This window comes from Eleutherodactylus coqui, chromosome 2, assembly GCF_035609145.1.
Source record: "Eleutherodactylus coqui strain aEleCoq1 chromosome 2, aEleCoq1.hap1, whole genome shotgun sequence".
Classification (NCBI taxonomy): domain Eukaryota; kingdom Metazoa; phylum Chordata; class Amphibia; order Anura; family Eleutherodactylidae; genus Eleutherodactylus; species Eleutherodactylus coqui.
The window spans coordinates 334,591,471-334,610,401 of NC_089838.1; the positions used below are offsets into that span (position 1 = coordinate 334,591,471).

Genomic DNA, 18,931 nt, shown 5'->3' on the forward strand with positions numbered 1-18,931 from the left:
GCCTACGCTGGACATGCTGCCTGTTCCCCTCGTCTCCCCTGCTAGTTGGCCCACTGAACTACGTCCTCTACTGCTAGCATTGTCAGATGGGAAGTTTAGTATCAGCTTTTCCACCAGGGCCTTGTGGTATTGCATCACTCTCGTACTCCTTTCCTCTTCGGGAATGAGAGTGGAAAGGTTATGTTACGGTATACTACCCTTTATACGACAGCCCAGGTTGCACTGGATCTCACCCACAACCCCTGTGCCTGCCTGCTTGCCTCCACTCCTGGCTAACCCCGGGCAGGCAACTGGGCGGCAGTCCCTACTCTCACTAGGGACCGAGAAGGGACGCTGGTGTACCTGATGGAAGGGTAGAATAATGACAGAAAAGGGAGATGAAAAGCAACCAACACGAACAAACTAATCAGAACCGAGGCAGATGGAAAAACCTGGCAGATGGTAGCAACTATAGCAAACAAGCTGATAGAGGTAGGAGACCTACAGAGGCAGACTAGCTAGCACACTGAGGGAAAACAATAACTGGCAGTGACCGCAAGTCCCTGCCAGACCTTTAAACAAAAGCCTCTGCCCCTCTGGGGGTGGTCTGGCTATCAAGCGACATATTGTCAAACCCCCATCTCCTGTTCTATCTGCAAAGCATCTGCCTTAATGCTTAGCAGCGACATTCTCAGCAGGCAAAGCAGCGGGATGGTTACGCATTGCTGCTAACCATTTTTGTTGACTCCTCAAAGTTTCCTAACACCTGACAGATGTCAGGCATCCATGCCCACTCCTCTGTGAAGAAGTGCGAAGGGTGACTACCACTCCGACGGGCATGTTGCAGCTGGTATTCAACAATGGCTCTACGCTGCTCGTAAACCCTGGCCAACATGTGCAAAGTTGAAGTCCAGCGCGTGAGCATGTCGCACAACAGTCGGTGAACTGGCAACTGGAAGAGCTGTTGCAGTGTCCTGAGGGTGGCAGCATCTGTGGTGGAGTTTTTGAAATGTGCGCACACGCGACACACCTTGCTGAGCAGCTCAGACAAATTGGGGTAGATTCAGAAAGCGCTGAACCACCAGATTGAGCATGTGGGCCAGGCATGGCACGTGTGTTAGTCTGTCAGGCTGCAGAGCCGCCACCAGGTCACACACGACCATGCCTGGTTTGAGATTCAGCGGTGAAAGCCATAGATCTGTCTGCTCTGCCAAACCCTGTAACAGCTCTTGGGCGGTGTGCCTCTTGTCACCTAAGCTCAGGAGTTTCAGCATGGCCTGTTGACGCTTTCCCACCGCAGTGCTGCAGCGCATCGAGCTACCGACTGAAGGCGACGTGCTCATAGATGGTAATTGAGAGGTGGATAAGGAGGGAGGTGGAGGAGGTGGCATAATAAGTCGGAGAAACCATGACCAAGGTAGGACCCGCAATTCTCGGTGTGGGTAGCATGTGAGCGGACTCAGGGTCAGACTCGGTCCCAGCCTCCACCAGGTTAACCAAATGTGCCATCAGGGAGATGTAGTGTCCCTGCCCGCCAGCAGTTGTCCACATGTCGGTGGTTAAGTGGACCTTCCTAATAACCGCGTTGGTGAGGGCACGGTTGATATTCCGTGATACGTGCTGGTGTAGGGCAAGGATGGCACAGCGGAAAAAATAGTGGCAACTGGGGACCAAGTAGCGAGGGACAGCCGCCGCCATGAGGTTGCGGAAAGCCTCAGTTTCTACAAGCCTATATGGCAACATCTCCAGGCTCAGCAGCTTGGAGATATGCACGTTTAGCGATTGTGCATGTGGGGGGGGGGGTGGCTGCATTTGCTCTTGCGCTCAAACGTTTGTATGCAGATGACAACTTACTAGTACCGTCTTGTAGGACTCCATTCACACAGTGAATCCCACCTTAAAAAACCACAGGAAAATATTTTCTGGGCCAGTTATGTTACAGTACTAGTAGGGTGCACAGGTACGCATGGCGTGGAACTCCCTGACCCTCACTCACAACAATGTCCCTTCCTAGAGGTAGCCCCAAAGGTGGAGAGGTCCAGGCCGCCAACACTGACCCTACGCTGCCTAGTGGCAGGACAGGAAGGAAACGCCGTACCTATGTAGATGAAAACTTACTAGTACCGACAGGCTAGGCCGATGGAATAAACCAACACGACAGGAAAACCACTGAACACAGGCAGAGCTGGATCGAGACAACGTAACTTTTACTAGAGCAGGACCGAAGTCAGACACACAGGGAACGGATCCAATAACTGGCAATTGCTATCAGCAGCTGGCAGACTATATTCAAGAGTCTCCGCCCCTTGGCGTGCCACACGCCGCGCCCGCACACCGGAGCATGGCACCACTGCTCGCCCACCCAAATGTGAGCTCAACACCATCCCAAAACGCCATACGAACCGTGCCACTACCACCCATGGTCCCTGACCGGCCTCATTGTAACAACAGCTGAACATTGGTGGAGGCAGTGGAGGACCGTGCAGGTAAAGGGGTGGGTGCAGGGTGGGAGACGCTCATGCCTGCATCCTGGGAGGGGGATTGCTTCTTAGTGCCGGCATGTGACACAGGAGAAGAGGCAGGGGTGTGACCCACAGGCGGTGAATGGCCTTAGTTCCACCTCATCGGGGGCTTAGCTATTATATGCCTGCGCATGCTGGTGGTGGCTCCCCTGCTGATCTTCGTGCGGCACAGGTTGCACACCACTCTTCGTCGGTCGTCCATGCTCTCATTAAAAAACCTCCAGACCTTCGAACACCTAGCTCTCTGTTCGGGAGCTTGCTGCGAGGAGGTGCTGTGGGGAACAATTGGGGGATTACTTGCTCTGGCCTTGCTTCTCCCACTGGCCACTCTATTGCCTCTTCCAACCTGTTCTGCTGCTGTACTTGCCTTCCCCTCTGAAGCGCTGTCTTCAGTAGGCTTAGCAAGCCAGGTGGGGTCAGTCACCTCATTATCCACCAGCTCTTCCTCTGAATCCTCAGTCTGCTCCTCACTCAGACTTACTGCCCTAACAACAACCTCACTGACAGACAACTGTGTCTCATCATCATCATAAACAAATACCTTTTGAGACACTACTTGGAAGCCCCCACCCTCATCACTCCGAGACTGTGAATTGTCCAAATTTTGGGCATTGGTCACGACAAACTTCTCAGGTGGCTCATGAATCATTATTTGCGACTCAGGGAAGGGACCTGAGGTCAGTTCCTATGAGTATGCCTGTTCTAAATCTCTCCTTTACCTGGAGAGACCAGGCTGGGAGGAAGGAGGATCAGCGTGAGGATTCACAGGTCCAGTGGCTAGCATGAGTGGACTGCGTGAAAGACTGGGTGGTGAATAAATTACTGGACGCGTTATCCGCTATCCACGTCATCACCTGATCACACTGTTGTAGTTTTGATAATGGTGTACCACGCGGACCTGCAAACTGTGGGATGAAGCTAGGGAGCGTAGATACATGTCGTTCTACTTCTCCCTCAGCAGCAGGCACTGTTTCACCCCACCCAGGATGTTGACCTTTGCCCACACCCTCATTTATACGCCCACGTCCTCGACCCTTACCCCTAAATCTTGATCATGTTGTATAATGCACAGCGTCAAAATGCTACGCAAACTGCGAGGTATTTTGCGTATGCTTTAAGCCAAAAACAGACAAAGTAAAATGTGTACAGTCTTGTTATATAGTGCGGATCAAGAGGACACACACTAACAGTATTTTACGTACGCTTTAAGCCAAAAATAGACAGTGTAAAATATGTACAGTCTTGTTATATAGCGTGGATCAACAGGACACACACTTGGGTCTATTATGCAAATGCTTTCAGCCAAAAGCAAATAAAAAAAACGAAAAATGAGGAGTTCTGTTAGTTCCTATATACTCTGTGTACACCAGTAGCAGTATACTGTATAGATCCGGTAACAGTATGCAGTATACAGCCGGGATGCTTGTGAATGCTTTGTGCGCACTACTGGTCCCAGGCAGCCAAACTGATGATGCACTAAAGTAGAGTTGTAGTCCTAAAAAGGACTGTTGGGTTTTTTGAAGATGGATCCCTGCCTAAACGCTCCTTCTAACCTACACTAACACTCTCCCTCATTCACAGCAGCTCTGTCCCTCAGCTAATCCAGCCTCCATGTGAGGCAAGCATCAGGTGACCTGAGTTTTTATGATCCTAGGTCCCCTGATCTGGCCAACCAATCACTGCTATAGATGTGCACAGGGCTGGCACGTTATAGCAGGAGGTGCGAAAGCCTTCCCTGCATGTTCATTGGCTACAAAAGCCGCAAAACATGTGGGGAGGAGAGGGTGAAATTTTATCGAACAGCACATGGTGCTCACTCGAGTAACGAGTACCTTCGAGTATGCTAATGTTTGGACAAGCATGCTTGCTCATCTCTAGTTATTACCATAGATAAGTATTATGCAATGTGACAGTATCAGAATCCCTCCAATTTCCAGTATAATGTAATTTGTCGTCATCAGATTTCACTCCTCTCTATTACCATAGATGAGAATTATGTAATGTGACATCATGAGAATTTCTCCCATCTCCAGTCATAGCATCTATAAGTACCATAGATAAGATTAATGTGACATCAGAATTTCTCCCCTCTCCAGTGACATCATCTCTTACCATAGATAAGAATGTTGTGATGTGACATCATGAGAATTTACCCCATCTCCAGTCAAAACATCTATTAGTACCATAGATAAGAATGATGTGATGTGACATCATCAGAATCTCTCCCTCTCCAGTGACATCATCTGTTATTACCATAGGTAAGAAGGATGTAATGTGACATCATCAGAATCTCTCCCCTCTCCAGTGACATCATCTGTTATTACCATAGGTAAGAAGGATGTAATGTGACATCATCAGAATCTCTCACCTCTCCAGTAAGCTGGAAGATTATCTCTAAGGTGAGATTTAATATACTCTCCGCCATCTTGTCTCTGTCCTTCTCCATCCTTGACAGGCCAATCAGGGAAACTGTTATATAGAAGATAACAACAGAGGATATTATATTGTCGGACCTGATGGGAAAGAAGATGAATCAATATGAAAACCACAGAGATACAAAATAATAAATACTTTTACTGGAGAAAATACATGCTGCATATTTGCACAATACAAATACAGCCATTGTGTGTGTAGTTTGTAAATGTTTGTGTCTGTTAATATGTAGTGATACCAGCGTAATTATGTGGGTGAACAAAAACAGTAAGATACAGAAGACTTCCCCGTTCATTCTGTGTAAATCTGCAGTGCATACGCAAATTAAATATGGATTTTTACCGCTCCCATAGACTTGTATGCAGCATAAATGATATGATAACTTTTTTCTGTGGGTCGGTACGATTACGATAGTTAAATATTTTTACTTTATTTTTTATATTTATGATATTATTAGATTTTTCAACTTCTGCACAATAAAATCCATTTGACATAAAAAAAATAACAATTGTAAAAACAAAGTTTCATAACACATTTTTTGCCTTGGACAGAGCTCTAAAAGGGCTTGGTTTTTGCATGATGAGCTGTAGTTTTTATTAGTACGCTTTTGGGGTACATACATAGTGACCCAGAGGGGTCCTACACAGTGCTGTTGATATATTAGGGAGTGTGGGAATTTACGCAGGGATTCAAAGGTTAACTACAGGTTCATCTGCCCAGCAACTAGCCTCTTTCCTATTGGCTGCTGGCAGTTCTAACTGTAATTGGCCAGTCTGCCTGATGAGAAAGACTCGGGGATAGAGAGAGAGAGAAAAAGAAAAAATAAGAGAGAAAGAGAGAGTAAATGAGAGAGAGAGAAAAGAGAGAAAGAGAAAAAAAAGGAGAGCGAGAGAGTGAGAAAGAGATAAAGAAAAAAAAGAGAAAGTGAAAAAAAAAAGAGAGAGAGAAGGAAGTGTGCATTTACCATAGTTGGTGATGCAGAGTGGATGTGCGTGATGGAGGTTAGTGAGAGCAGCCGTGAGGAGATGATGGGGAGTGGAAGTAGTGGTCGGAAGAGAGATCCTGGAGCAGCTGAAAGCTCTGAAGAAGGAAATGCAGGAGCCATTCTTCTTCCAATCAGAGTTCAAAATGAGCGTGTGAGGGAGAGGTAAAGCCCCTGAGGCCGGGTATAGTCACCTTGGGTGAGGAAGTCAGCACAGCATTAAGTGTCCAGCTCTGACAGAAGGGTTACTGTAGAAGCAAGCACCATATATCACCTCACAGCCAGATATCCCCAAACCATCTGATACCCCATAGGCATATATCCCCGAGTCATCCAGTCACCTCACATCCAGATATCCCCGAGTCATCCTGTCTCCTCACAGCCAGAAACCGCCGAGTCATCCTGTCTGCTCACAGCCATATATCCCCAAGTCATCCTGTCTCCTCACAGCCAGATATCCCCAAGTCATCCCATCACCTCACAACCATATATCCCCAAGTCATCCTGTCACCTCACAGCCAGATATCCCCAAGTCCTCCTGTCACCTCACAACCATATATCCCCAAGTCATCATGTCACCTCACAGCCAGATATCCCCAAGTCATCCAGTCACCTCACATCCAGATATCCCCGAGTCATCCTGTCTCCTCACAGCCAGAAACCGCCGAGTCATCCTGTCTGCTCACAGCCAGATATCCCCAAGTCCTCCTGTCACCTCACAGCCATATATCCCCAAGTCATCCTGTCTCCTCACAGCCATATATGCCAAAGTCATCCTGTCTCCTCACAGCCATATATCCCCAAGTCATCCCATGACCTCACTGCAATTGTTTAAGCAATCGATGTGACCACTGTAAGACTGAAGAAAACCTTTAGGCTGCATTTTGTAAAAAAGTGTAACCATTCCATTGGGTGAAGATTAGTAACTTGCTTCCATCTTGGTGACTTTCCTGACGCTCTCAGCTTCCGTCTGATTCCTTCACTAGTAACTATTGTGCTGTATGGCACTGGCGTCACGACAGTCACCAGCACAAGTCATCAGTTGTTAACAGCACTGCAGACGCTGCTATTTGGACAGAATTGGCAATGGCCGCAGTGACACAGTTCAGCTATCTCCGCTTCTCACGGTTCGCGTCCCGTCTGGCGCTGCAGACATAATGTAATACCTATAAGATGTCCGGTATTCGCTCTCACATTTTCTGCCTATTCCTGTATAGAGCCGGTACAAATAAGGTAATGGATGGTAACTGCGCCGGGCTCACAGGAATGGATGTTTGTTGTGTACGACACCTGCGTGTAATGGCCTCAGCGCCGTGCTTCTCTCGGCTTCCCTCACACTTACAGATATGTATTGCAGATGTTGTGCGCATAAAAAGATGGCAGCCGTTCTATTCTCTGCAGATTCCGTATATAAGAGCCTCTCGCCCTCTGATTCCGCATATAAGAGCCTCTCGCCCTCTGATTCCGCATATAAGAGCCTCTCGCCCTCTGATTCCGCATATAAGAGCCTCTCGCCCTCTGATTCCGCATATAAGAGCCTCTCGCCCTCTGATTCCGCATATAAGAGCCTCTCGCCCTCTGATTCCGCATATAAGAGCCTCTCGCCCTCTGATTCCGCATATAAGAGCCTCTCGCCCTCTGATTCCGCATATAAGAGCCTCTCGCCCTCTGATCCCGCATATAAGAGCCTCTCGCCCTCTGATCCCGCATATAGGAGCCTCTCGCCCTCTGATCCCGCATATAAGAGCCTCTCGCCCTCTGATTCCGCATATAAGAGCCTCTCGCCCTCTGATCCCGCATATAAGAGCCTCTCGCCCTCTGATTCCGCATATAAGAGCCTCTCGCCCTCTGATTCCGCATATAAGAGCCTCTCGCCCTCTGATTCCGCATATAAGAGCCTCTCGCCCTCTGATTCCGCATATAAGAGCCTCTCGCCCTCTGATTCCGCATATAAGAGCCTCTCGCCCTCTGATTCCGCATATAAGAGCCTCTCGGCCTCTGATTCCGCATATAAGAGCCTCTCGCCCTCTGATTCCGCATATAAGAGCCTCTCGGCCTCTGATTCCGCATATAAGAGCCTCTCGCCCTCTGATTCCGCATATAAGAGCCTCTCGCCCTCTGATTCCACATATAAGAGCCTCTCGCCCTCTGATTCCACATATAAGAGCCTCTCGCCCTCTGATTCCGCATATAAGAGCCTCTCGCCCTCTGATCCCACATATAAGAGCCTCTCGCCCTCTGATTCCACATATAAGAGCCTCTCGGCCTCTGATTCCGCATATAAGAGCCTCTCGCCCTCTGATTCCACATATAAGAGCCTCTCGCCCTCTGATTCCGCATATAAGAGCCTCTCGCCCTCTCTGGCGGCGCCGAACACAATGCGGATGCCATTACTTAGCGTATTTGTGATGTTTTTCCACATGTTGCTAGGAGACAAGTGAGGGAAGTTATAAAAGCAGAAGAGAATGGTGCGGGTCGGTCATGTGAGCGCTAGAGGGGGTCTCGGGGGGGACAACGTCCCCCATCATCCCCTGCAGGCAGGAGTGATACGGACGGGGTCAGGACAGCCAGACTGTATCCCCGGGACAGCAGGAAGGCTAAAATATAGATTATTGGGGGATTATTATTTTTAGCCCCAAACCGTCAGTCCTGAAGGGGTTAATCCTCCCCTCCCCCACTGACCTGACTTGAGGAGAAACACTGACCTGTAGAGCAGGACAGCAACACACCTGCTTCCAGGACCTGTGATGATGTCACCGTCATGTGATCAGTCATCTGTGGGAGGAGCAAGAGATCACATGACCCGGTAGTGATTTCTGGATCTGGAATGCTGCTGTACTGAATATAATGCTAGCTGGATGAGCTGAATGGGTCAGGATGGATGGAGTAGAGCTGTGTGTGTGATGTGTGGGGGTCAGGATGGATGGAGTAGAGCTGTGTGTGTGATGTGTGGGGTCAGGATGGATGGAGTAGAGCTGTGTGTGATGTGTGGGGGTCAGGATGGATGGAGTAGAGCTGTGTGTGTGATGTGTGGGGGTCAGGATGGATGGAGTAGAGCTGTGTGTGTGATGTGTGGGGGTCAGGATGGATGGAGTAGAGCTGTGTGTGTGATGTGTGATGATCAGGATGGATGGAGTAGAGCTGTGTGTGTGATGTGTGGGGGTCAGGATGGATGGAGTAGAGCTGTGTGTGTGATGTGTGGGGGTCAGGATGGATGGAGTAGAGCTGTGTGTGATGTGTGGGGGTCAGGATGGATGGAGTAGAGCTGTGTGTGTGATGTGTGAGGGTCAGGATGGATGGAGTAGAGCTGTGTGTGTGATGTGTGGGGGTCAGGATGGATGGAGTAGAGCTGTGTGTGATGTGTGGGGGTCAGGATGGATGGAGTAGAGCTGTGTGTGTGATGTGTGGGGGTCAGGATGGATGGAGTAGAGCTGTGTGTGTGATGTGTGGGGGTCAGGATGGATGGAGTAGAGCTGTGTGTGTGATGTGTGGGGGTCAGGATGGATGGAGTAGAGCTCTGTGTGTGATGTGTGGGGGATCTGGATGGATGGAGTAGAGCTGTGTGTGTGATATGTGGGGGTCAGGATGGATGGAGTAGAGCTGTGTGTGTGTGATGTGTGGGGGTCAGGATGGATGGAGTAGAGCTGTGCGTGTGATGTGTGGGGGTCAGGATGGATGGAGTAGAGCTGTGTGTGTGTGATGTGTGGGGGTCAGGATGGATGGAGTAGAGCTGTGTGTGTGATGTGTGGGGGTCAGGATGGATGGAGTAGAGCTGTGTGTGTGATGTGTGGGGCTCAGGATGGATGGAGTAGAGCTGTGTGTGTGATGTGTGGGGGTCAGGATGGATGGAGTAGAGCTGTGTGTGTGATGTGTGGGGGTCAGGATGGATGGAGTAGAGCTGTGTGTGATGTGTGGGGGTCAGGATGGATGGAGTAGAGCTGTGTGTGTGATGTGTGGGGTCAGGATGGATGGAGTAGAGCTGTGTGTGTGATGTGTGGGGGTCAGGATGGATGGAGTAGAGCTGTGTGTGTGATGTGTGGGGTCAGGATGGATAGAGTAGAGCTGTGTGTGTGATGTGTGGGGGTCAGGATGGATGGAGTAGAGCTGTGTGTGTGATGTGTGGGGGTCAGGATGGATGGAGTAGAGCTGTGTGTGATGTGTGGGGGATCAGGATGGATGGAGTAGAGCTGTGTGTGTGATGTGTGGGGGTCAGGATGGATGGAGTAGAGCTGTGTGTGTGATGTGTGGGGGTCAGGATGGATGGAGTAGAGCTGTGTGTGTGATGTGTGGGGGTCAGGATGGATGCAGTAGAGCTGTGTGTGATGTGTGGGGTCAGGATGGATGGAGTAGAGCTGTGTGTGTGATGTGTGGGGGTCAGGATGGATGGAGTAGAGCTGTGTGTGTGATGTGTGGGGGTCAGGATGGATGGAGTAGAGCTGTGTGTGTGATGGGTGGGGTCAGGATGGATGGAGTAGAGCTGTGTGTGTGATGTGTGGGGGTCAGGATGGATGGAGTAGAGCTGTGTGTGATGTGTGGGAGTCAGGATGGATGGAGTAGAGCTGTGTGTGATGTGTGGGGGATCAGGATGGATGGAGTAGAGCTGTGTGTGTGATGTGTGGGGGTCAGGATGGATGCAGTAGAGCTGTGTGTGATGTGTGGGGTCAGGATGGATGGAGTAGAGCTGTGTGTGTGATGTGTGGGGGTCAGGATGGATGGAGTAGAGCTGTGTGTGTGATGTGTGGGGGTCAGGATGGATGGAGTAGAGCTGTGTGTGTGATGTGTGGGGGTCAGGATGGATGGAGTAGAGCTGTGTGTGTGATGTGTGGGATCAGGATGGATGGAGTAGAACTGTGTGTGTGATGTGTGGGGGTCAGGATGGATGGAGTAGAGCTGTGTGTGTGATGTGTGGGGGTCAGGATGGATGCAGTAGAGCTGTGTGTGATGTGTGGGGTCAGGATGGATGGAGTAGAGCTGTGTGTGTGATGTGTGGGGGTCAGGATGGATAGAGTAGAGCTGTGTGTGTGATGTGTGGGGGTCAGGATGGATGGAGTAGAGCTGTGTGTGTGATGTGTGGGGGTCAGGATGGATGGAGTAGAGCTGTGTGTGTGATGTGTGGGGGTCAGGATGGATGGAGCAGAGCTGTGTGTGTGTGATGTGTGGGGGTCAGGATGGATGGAGTAGAGCTGTGTGTGATGTGTGGGGGTCAGGATGGATGGAGTAGAGCTGTGTGTGTGATGTGTGGGGGTCAGGATGGATGGAGTAGAGCTGTGTGTGTGATGTGTGAGGGTCAGGATGGATGGAGTACAGCTGTGTGTGTGATGTGTGGGGGTCAGGATGGATGGAGTAGAGCTGTGTGTGTGATGTGTGGGGGTCAGGATGGATGGAGTAGAGCTGTGTGTGTGATGTGTGGGGGTCAGGATGGATGGAGAAGAGCTGTGTGTGATGTGTGGGGGTCAGGATGGATGGAGTAGAGCTGTGTGTGTGATGTGTGGGGGTCAGGATGGATGGAGTAGAGCTGTGTGTGTGATGTGTGGGGGTCAGGATGGATGGAGTAGAGCTGTGTGTGTGTGTGTGATGTGTGGGGGTCAGGATGGATGGAGTAGAGCTCTGCGTGTGATGTGTGGGGGTCAGGATGGATGGAGTAGAGCTGTGTGTGTGTGTGTGTGTGTGATGTGTGGGGGTCAGGATGGATGGAGTAGAGCTGTGTGTGTGTGTGTGTGTGATGTGTGGGAGTCAGGATGGATGGAGTAGAGCTGTGTGTGTGATGTGTGGGGGTCAGGATGGATGGAGTAGAGCTGTGTGTGTGATGTGTGGGGGTCAGGATGGATGGAGTAGAGCTGTGTGTGATGTGTGGGGTCAGGATGGATGGAGTAGAGCTGTGTGTGTGATGTGTGGGGGTCAGGATGGATGGAGTAGAGCTGTGTGGGATGTGTGGGGGTCAGGATGGATGGAGTAGAGCTGTGTGTGTGATGTGTGGGAGTCAGGATGGATGGAGAAGAGCTGTGTGTGATGTGTGGGGGTCAGGATGGATGGAGTAGAGCTGTGTGTGTGATGTGTGGGGGTCAGGATGGATGGAGTAGAGCTGTGTGTGTGATGTGTGGGGGTCAGGATGGATGGAGTAGAGCTGTGTGTGTGTGTGTGATGTGTGGGGGTCAGGATGGATGGAGTAGAGCTCTGCGTGTGATGTGTGGGGGTCAGGATGGATGGAGTAGAGCTGTGTGTGTGTGTGTGTGTGTGTGTGATGTGTGGGGGTCAGGATGGATGGAGTAGAGCTGTGTGTGTGTGTGTGTGTGTGATGTGTGGGAGTCAGGATGGATGGAGTAGAGCTGTGTGTGTGATGTGTGGGGGTCAGGATGGATGGAGTAGAGCTGTGTGTGTGATGTGTGGGGGTCAGGATGGATGGAGTAGAGCTGTGTGTGATGTGTGGGGTCAGGATGGATGGAGTAGAGCTGTGTGTGTGATGTGTGGGGGTCAGGATGGATGGAGTAGAGCTGTGTGGGATGTGTGGGGGTCAGGATGGATGGAGTAGAGCTGTGTGTGTGATGTGTGGGAGTCAGGATGGATGGAGTAGAGCTGTGTGTGATGTGTGGGGTCAGGATGGATGGAGTAGAGCTGTGTGTGTGATGTGTGGGGGTCAGGATGGATGGAGTAGAGCTGTGTGTGATGTGTGGGGGTCAGGATGGATGGAGTAGAGCTGTGTGTGATGTGTGGGGTCAGGATGGATGGAGAAGAGCTGTGTGTGTGATGTGTGGGGGTCAGGATGGATGGAGTAGAGCTGTGTGTGATGTGTGGGGGTCAGGATGGATGCAGTAGAGTTGTGTGTGATGTGTGGGGGGCAGGATGGATGGAGTAGAGCTGTGTGTGTGATGTGTGGGGGTCAGGATGGATGGAGTAGAGCTGTGTGGGATGTGTGGGGGTCAGGATGGATGGAGTAGAGCTGTGTGTGTGATGTGTGGGAGTCAGGATGGATGGAGTAGAGCTGTGTGTGATGTGTGGGGTCAGGATGGATGGAGTAGAGCTGTGTGTGATGTGTGGGGGTCAGGATGGATGGAGTAGAGCTGTGTGTGTGATGTGTGGGGGTCAGGATGGATGGAGTAGAGCTGTGTGTGATGTGTGGGGTCAGGATGGATGGAGAAGAGCTGTGTGTGTGATGTGTGGGGGTCAGGATGGATGGAGTAGAGCTGTGTGTGATGTGTGGGGGTCAGGATGGATGCAGTAGAGTTGTGTGTGATGTGTGGGGGGCAGGATGGATGGAGTAGAGCTGTGTGTGTGATGTGTGGGGGTCAGGATGGATGGAGTAGAGCTGTGTGTGGTGTGTGGTGTCAGGATGGATGGAGTAGAGCTGTGTGTGATGTGTGGGGTCAGGATGGATGGAGAAGAGCTGTGTGTGTGATGTGTGGGGGTCAGGATGGATGGAGTAGAGCTGTGTGTGTGATGTGGGGGTCAGGATGGATGGAGTAGAGCTGTGTGTGTGGTGTGGGGGTCAGGATGGATGGAGAAGAGCTGTGTGTGATGTGTGGGGGTCAGGATGGATGGAGAAGAGCTGTGTGTGATGTGTGGGGGTCAGGATGGAAGGAGTAGAGCTGTGTGTGTGATGTGTGGGGGCAGGATGGATGGAGTAGATCCGTGTGTGTGGGGGTCAGGATGGATGGAGTAGAGCTGTGTGTGTGATGTGTGGGGGTCAGGATGGATGGATGGATAAGAGCTGTGTGTGTGATGTGTGGGGGTCAGGATAGAAGGAGTAGAGCTGTGTGTGTGTGATGTGTGGGGGTCAGGATAGAAGGAGTAGAGCTGTGTGTGTGTGATGTGTGGGGGTCAGGATGGATGGAGTAGAGCTGTGTGTGTGATGTGTGGGGGTCAGGAATGAAGGAGTAGAGCTGTGTGTGTGATGTGTGGGGGTCAGGATGGATGGAGTAGAGCTGTGTGTGATGTGTGGGGGTCAGGATGGATGGAGTAGAGCTGTGTGTGTGATGTGTGGGGGTCAGGATGGATGGAGTAGAGCTGTGTGTGTGATGTGTGGGGGATCAGGATGGATGGAGTAGAGCTGTGTGTGTGATTTGTGGGGGTCAGGATGGAAGGAGTAGAGCTGTGTGTGTGATGCGTGGGGATCTGGATGGACGGAGTAGAGCTGTGTGTGGGATGGTAAGGATGGTTGTAGTAGCGCTGTGTGTGTGATGTGTGGGGGTCAGGATGGAAGGAGTAGAGCTGTGTGTGTGATGTGTGGGGGTCAGGATGGAAGGAGTAGAGCTGTGTGTGTGATGCGTGGGGGTCAGGATGGAAGGAGTAGAGCTGTGTGATGTGTGGGGATCAGGATGGATGGAGTAGAGCTGTGTGTGTGATGTGCGGGGGTCAGGATGAATGCAGTAGAGCTGTGTGTGATGTGTGGAGGTCAGGATGAATGCAGTAGAGCTGTGTGTGTAATGTGTGGGGGTCAGGATGGATGGAGTAGAGCTGTGTGTGATGTGTGGGGGTCAGGATGGATGGAGTAGAGCTGTGTGTGTGATGTGTGGGGTCAGTATCGATAGAGTACAGCTGTGTGTGTGTGATGTGTGGGGATCAGGATGGATGGAGTAGAGTGAGTTTTGGGACGTGTGTGTGTGTGGGGAATAGATATGTAGTCAGGTTAGATGTAGTAGACCTGTGTGTGATGTGTGAGGAACAGGTTAGATAGAGAATGATAAAAACTGAAAAAAAAAGCATATACAGAATGAAAAGAATTGAGCTAAGCAGCAGCACATGTGAAAAAGACTTGGGTCTACTAATAGATCATACAATGAATATGAGTCAAGAATGTGATGCAGCAACCAAAAAGGGAAACACAATTGTGGGATGTATTAAGAGAAGCACAGAGTCTAGATCACGTGAGGTCATTATCCCCTTCTACTCTTCCTTAGTCAGACCTCATCTAGAATACTGTGTCCAGTTCTGGGCACCCCACTTTATAAAAGACCTGGACAAACTGGAGCAAGTTCAAAGAAGAGTTACCTCTTACTTCTGCAAAGGACGTGGTGTACCAGCAACTGCAGACATGCAAAACAATTGCTCACAGTGCGGCGGCCCAAACAAACTAGCAATTAATAAATGGGAAGTCTTTCCCTAAATATGTAACAAACGAGGGAGAGGGCCCTGCCTAACATGGCAGACTGATCAAGTCGATAGATGCGGGCTTGCAGTCGTTCCTGGAACCTAAGTAACCCTACTTGGTCAAACTGATAAGGGACAAAACAAAAATAAAACGCAGTACTTAGCTTTTGTAGAATAAGCCGAAGCACACAGAGCCGAACCCCAAAAGGGAGCTTCAGTCAAAAAGTTTTCTTCTTCCCAATATCGGTTAGATGTAAAAAGGTTCCAACGGATATATCAGATGGACATATTTGCACATGTGTACATGAAAAATGTGTGCGCTCAAAATAGAAACTACTGATTTCAAAGAGTTAATTCACACGCGCACTTTGGTCACCCAAAATATTACCCAACATGCTCTATTTTCCTGAGCATTTCACCAGGAAAAGAATACATCTTGAAAAAGTTAAACTAATTGGCCATATCTTTGGCTGAGAGCATTGCAGAATAATTTTTTTTGTGTGCACAACTGTGTATGACTTGCACGTGCAAAATGTACAGTAAAAGACGCTGATGCGCGAGCAAACATGTATTGCTCATTCAGCAAAAGCGCGGCACAATTATGTATCCGCCCGTGTGACGCAGGCCTAACACTTCCCTCACTGGTCATTGCAGGTTTGTTTCTGTCTTGTAAAGTACACTGTCAATTTCATGTACTTTCTTACACAAATCTGAACCCCATTCTTTTGAATATGGTCATACCCATAAGCGATGGTTTCCGCACGGCACCACGATTTGATGTTATCCATGTGGGTAACAAATCATGGCGTGTTCTATCTAGCTGCGTGATCTCGAAACGTAGCCCCATTGCAAGCAATGGGAGAACTCGGCAATCCCGTGCCGCTGCTGTGACAGCAAGGAATTAATTTCATCCCGAAGTGATGCGAGGATGTTTTCACATAAAAATGCCTCACATCTGGTAACCACATCCATTAACTATTTGGGCATACATATAGGAGGAACCCCTGAATCTATTTACAACCTTATTTACCTTCCATTGGTAACCAAAATGTTATCGGAACTCCGTAAATGGGACAATCTCCCCTTAGCTCTTGTAGGAAGATGTCACCCTATTAAAATGCTTAGTTTCCCAAGACTTCTTTACCCACTGCAAACTATTCCATTGCTGTTAAAACGGGAGGTCGTGTGAAAACTTCAGTCCGCTTCTTCTGCTTTTATATGGAGGAACAAACGCCCGGCGGAATACATTTTCCAGACATCCGTAGCTATAATTTGTCATGCCTCTTCCATCACTCATTGGACTGCTGTCAAGGCACCAGCTAATTCTCAGACCATAATTTGGAATCCAATCTTCTCCTGGAATTTAAACGCTTTACTACACACAAACTTTTCTAAACTTTTATTGGCGGCCAGGCGATCTCTTTTAGCTAAAGCTACCCGTGCCACATAAAAAGCCCTACAGAAGGCGTATGGGCTACCCTTTCGACTATCAAAACACATGCACCTGTGGAATCACCCAGAGTTTAGTGCAGGTTGTAATAATAAGCTTTTTACATTCTGGTGTAGTAGGAATATTAAAAAGTTATCACAACTATTACATCAAAAAGGAAGCTAGGTATATGTCTTTAACAGAGCTTCAGATGCTTTATGGCCTCCCTTCTTCCCACTTTCATCCATATGGGTAGCTTTGGGGTTTTTTGAAAGATAGACTAATTAATATAGCAAAGGAACATGTCGCCAACACACTTGACTTCTTCATACAATACCCTCCTAAGAAACACTCAATCTCTACTTTGTACTTTCACATTAGAAAAAATCATGCGGATAAAGATTACCCATCTCTATTTAAAAGATGGGCACAAGAACTAGAAGACCCTAAAAATTAGTGAGAAAATACTTGAAGAATGGGCTTCAGTAAAGAAAACTATCATAAATGAAAGATGGAGGGAGTGACACCTTAAGCTAATACATAGAGCAATTTATGGTTTAGACCCCCCCCCCCCTACCCTAATGCCTCAGACCACTTGCTTGCATGCCCTAAATGTTCTCAAACGTGGACTGACCTATTACATGGTATGTGGTCCTGCCCTAAAATCCAAAAATACTGGATGGATATTAAAACCCTTATATATAGAACATGGAAACGTGTTAGCCCTGTTAATAACATACTTATTTCCTTCTTTGCTGCCCACAATAACAATGACAAGGCTGTCATACATTATATTGTTTGTAGGTAAATGCTGTTTATTACAATATTGGCGACAACCACAAGTCCCAACAATATTTGATATTATACAAAAGATCAAACACTTCCTGCACATGGATAGGCTAGAAACAGAACGACAGGCGGAATCGCAGGCCAAAAGATTCTTCCGACAATGGCGTTACTTCATTGAAACATTTATCACTACCCCAGAAATAAAATCATGTGTGTACCCCTTTAAAGATACTACCTGGTACCTCACCCTGGAAAATACCGGCAAGCTAAGGAAATGGAAACTAGATGGCTAAACTATGAGGAATTAGAAATAACTCAGGTTTCTATATTTTGAATATGACCCACATCCAGATGAGAGTGGAGATGTCATGTCCGTGCAACACACGAGTTCCTCGGTCAGCACGAGACACAGGGTGATGATAACAACTACAGTAGATGAACGACTATTGCACTGAAGAACAGTGCGCACCACAAGTGAAGTACGTAACCCAAATATAAAGCCATTGCAACACCAGAGTACAACACTCAGCACGGCGATAGGGAGCATACACATTGTGGAAAATAGCCACACACCAAGCTATGCTGAACGGTAGCACCACTCCAGGCAGAAGAAAGCCTGGCCCTAACCTAGCTGGGGAGGTGGAGGGTCCCTGCCTAGAAGTGGAGTATTCGTCTCGATAGTAATTCGTAAACCCCAAGAATCTTTGTAGGGCCTTCAAAATTCTTAGGTTGAACCCAGTCCAGAACAGCTCAGACCTTTCCCAGGTCCATCTTAAATCCCTCTGGGGTTATAATATGCCCTAGAAAAGAAATCTCCTGCGCTGCGAAAACGGGAATTTTTCTTACCGATAATTCCCTTTCTTGAAGGCATCATGACAGCATACATCTGGAGGTTGCTCACCTGCTGACCTGATGGGACAGGAAAAGGCAGAGCATAAAAGAAACCTCCCCTCCACCAAACACCAGTGCGTTCCAAATAACCACAGTGACAGAATACTTAACCAGAAGGTGTGTTTTTATTGTCATCACACACCTTAGACAAAGAAATCATAAGCATACACATTACCTCATGTGTTAGACAAAACAAGGGTAACCATGTCGGTAGGGGGGGGGGGGGGGGAAAGCCCGTATGTTGTCATGATGCCTTCAAGAAAGGGAATTATCGGTAAGAAAAATTCCCGTTTTCCGTTCGACATCATGACAGCATACATCTGGAGGAATACCAAATAACTAAATGTGATTGTTCTCAGTAAGAGAAACGACGTAGTCTTGTAGATATGATACCTTTTAATGGCTAACAAAAATACATGATGTAATAATAGCGAGCTTTCGTACCAACGCAGGGGTACTTCTTCAGGCTAATGGATTGGATCTGAAGAGGCATGCATATTTATACACACTTATAACATACATACTTCTGACAAGGCACAGATATGGATGTGATTGGTTCGCACTTAAAAGGAATTCTGCAACAGCAAACAAACTTTTTTTGTCTAGGCACTGATAGCGGAGTGAAAGTTTTATGGTCCCTAAATTACTGTTGGAGGGGGGGGAGGTCATCAGGCTTGACTTTCTACAAGAGATACACAAACATTTTTAGCTAAGCACTGATAAGGGAGTGAAAGTTTATGGTCCCTGAATTACTGTTGATGGGGGTCTTATCTGTGCAATCAAGTCTTACACTTCCCATTCACGCATAAATCCTGGGGAATA

General features: G+C 48.7%; 1 protein-coding gene across 1 annotated transcript in view; it reads right to left on the reverse strand.

Annotated features, from left to right (window-relative positions):
• Positions 1-8,662, reverse strand: part of LOC136613056 (oocyte zinc finger protein XlCOF22-like) — a 32,378-nt gene extending 23,716 nt beyond the window's left edge. The window contains exons 1-2 of the mRNA XM_066593882.1: positions 8,622-8,662; positions 4,870-5,014 (exon numbers count right to left, since the gene is read on the reverse strand). Coding sequence (XP_066449979.1) covers positions 4,870-4,947 — 78 coding nt within the window. The 5' untranslated portion in view covers positions 4,948-5,014; positions 8,622-8,662. The remainder of the gene's footprint in view (positions 1-4,869; positions 5,015-8,621) is intronic.
• Positions 8,663-18,931: the final 10,269 nt, after the last annotated feature.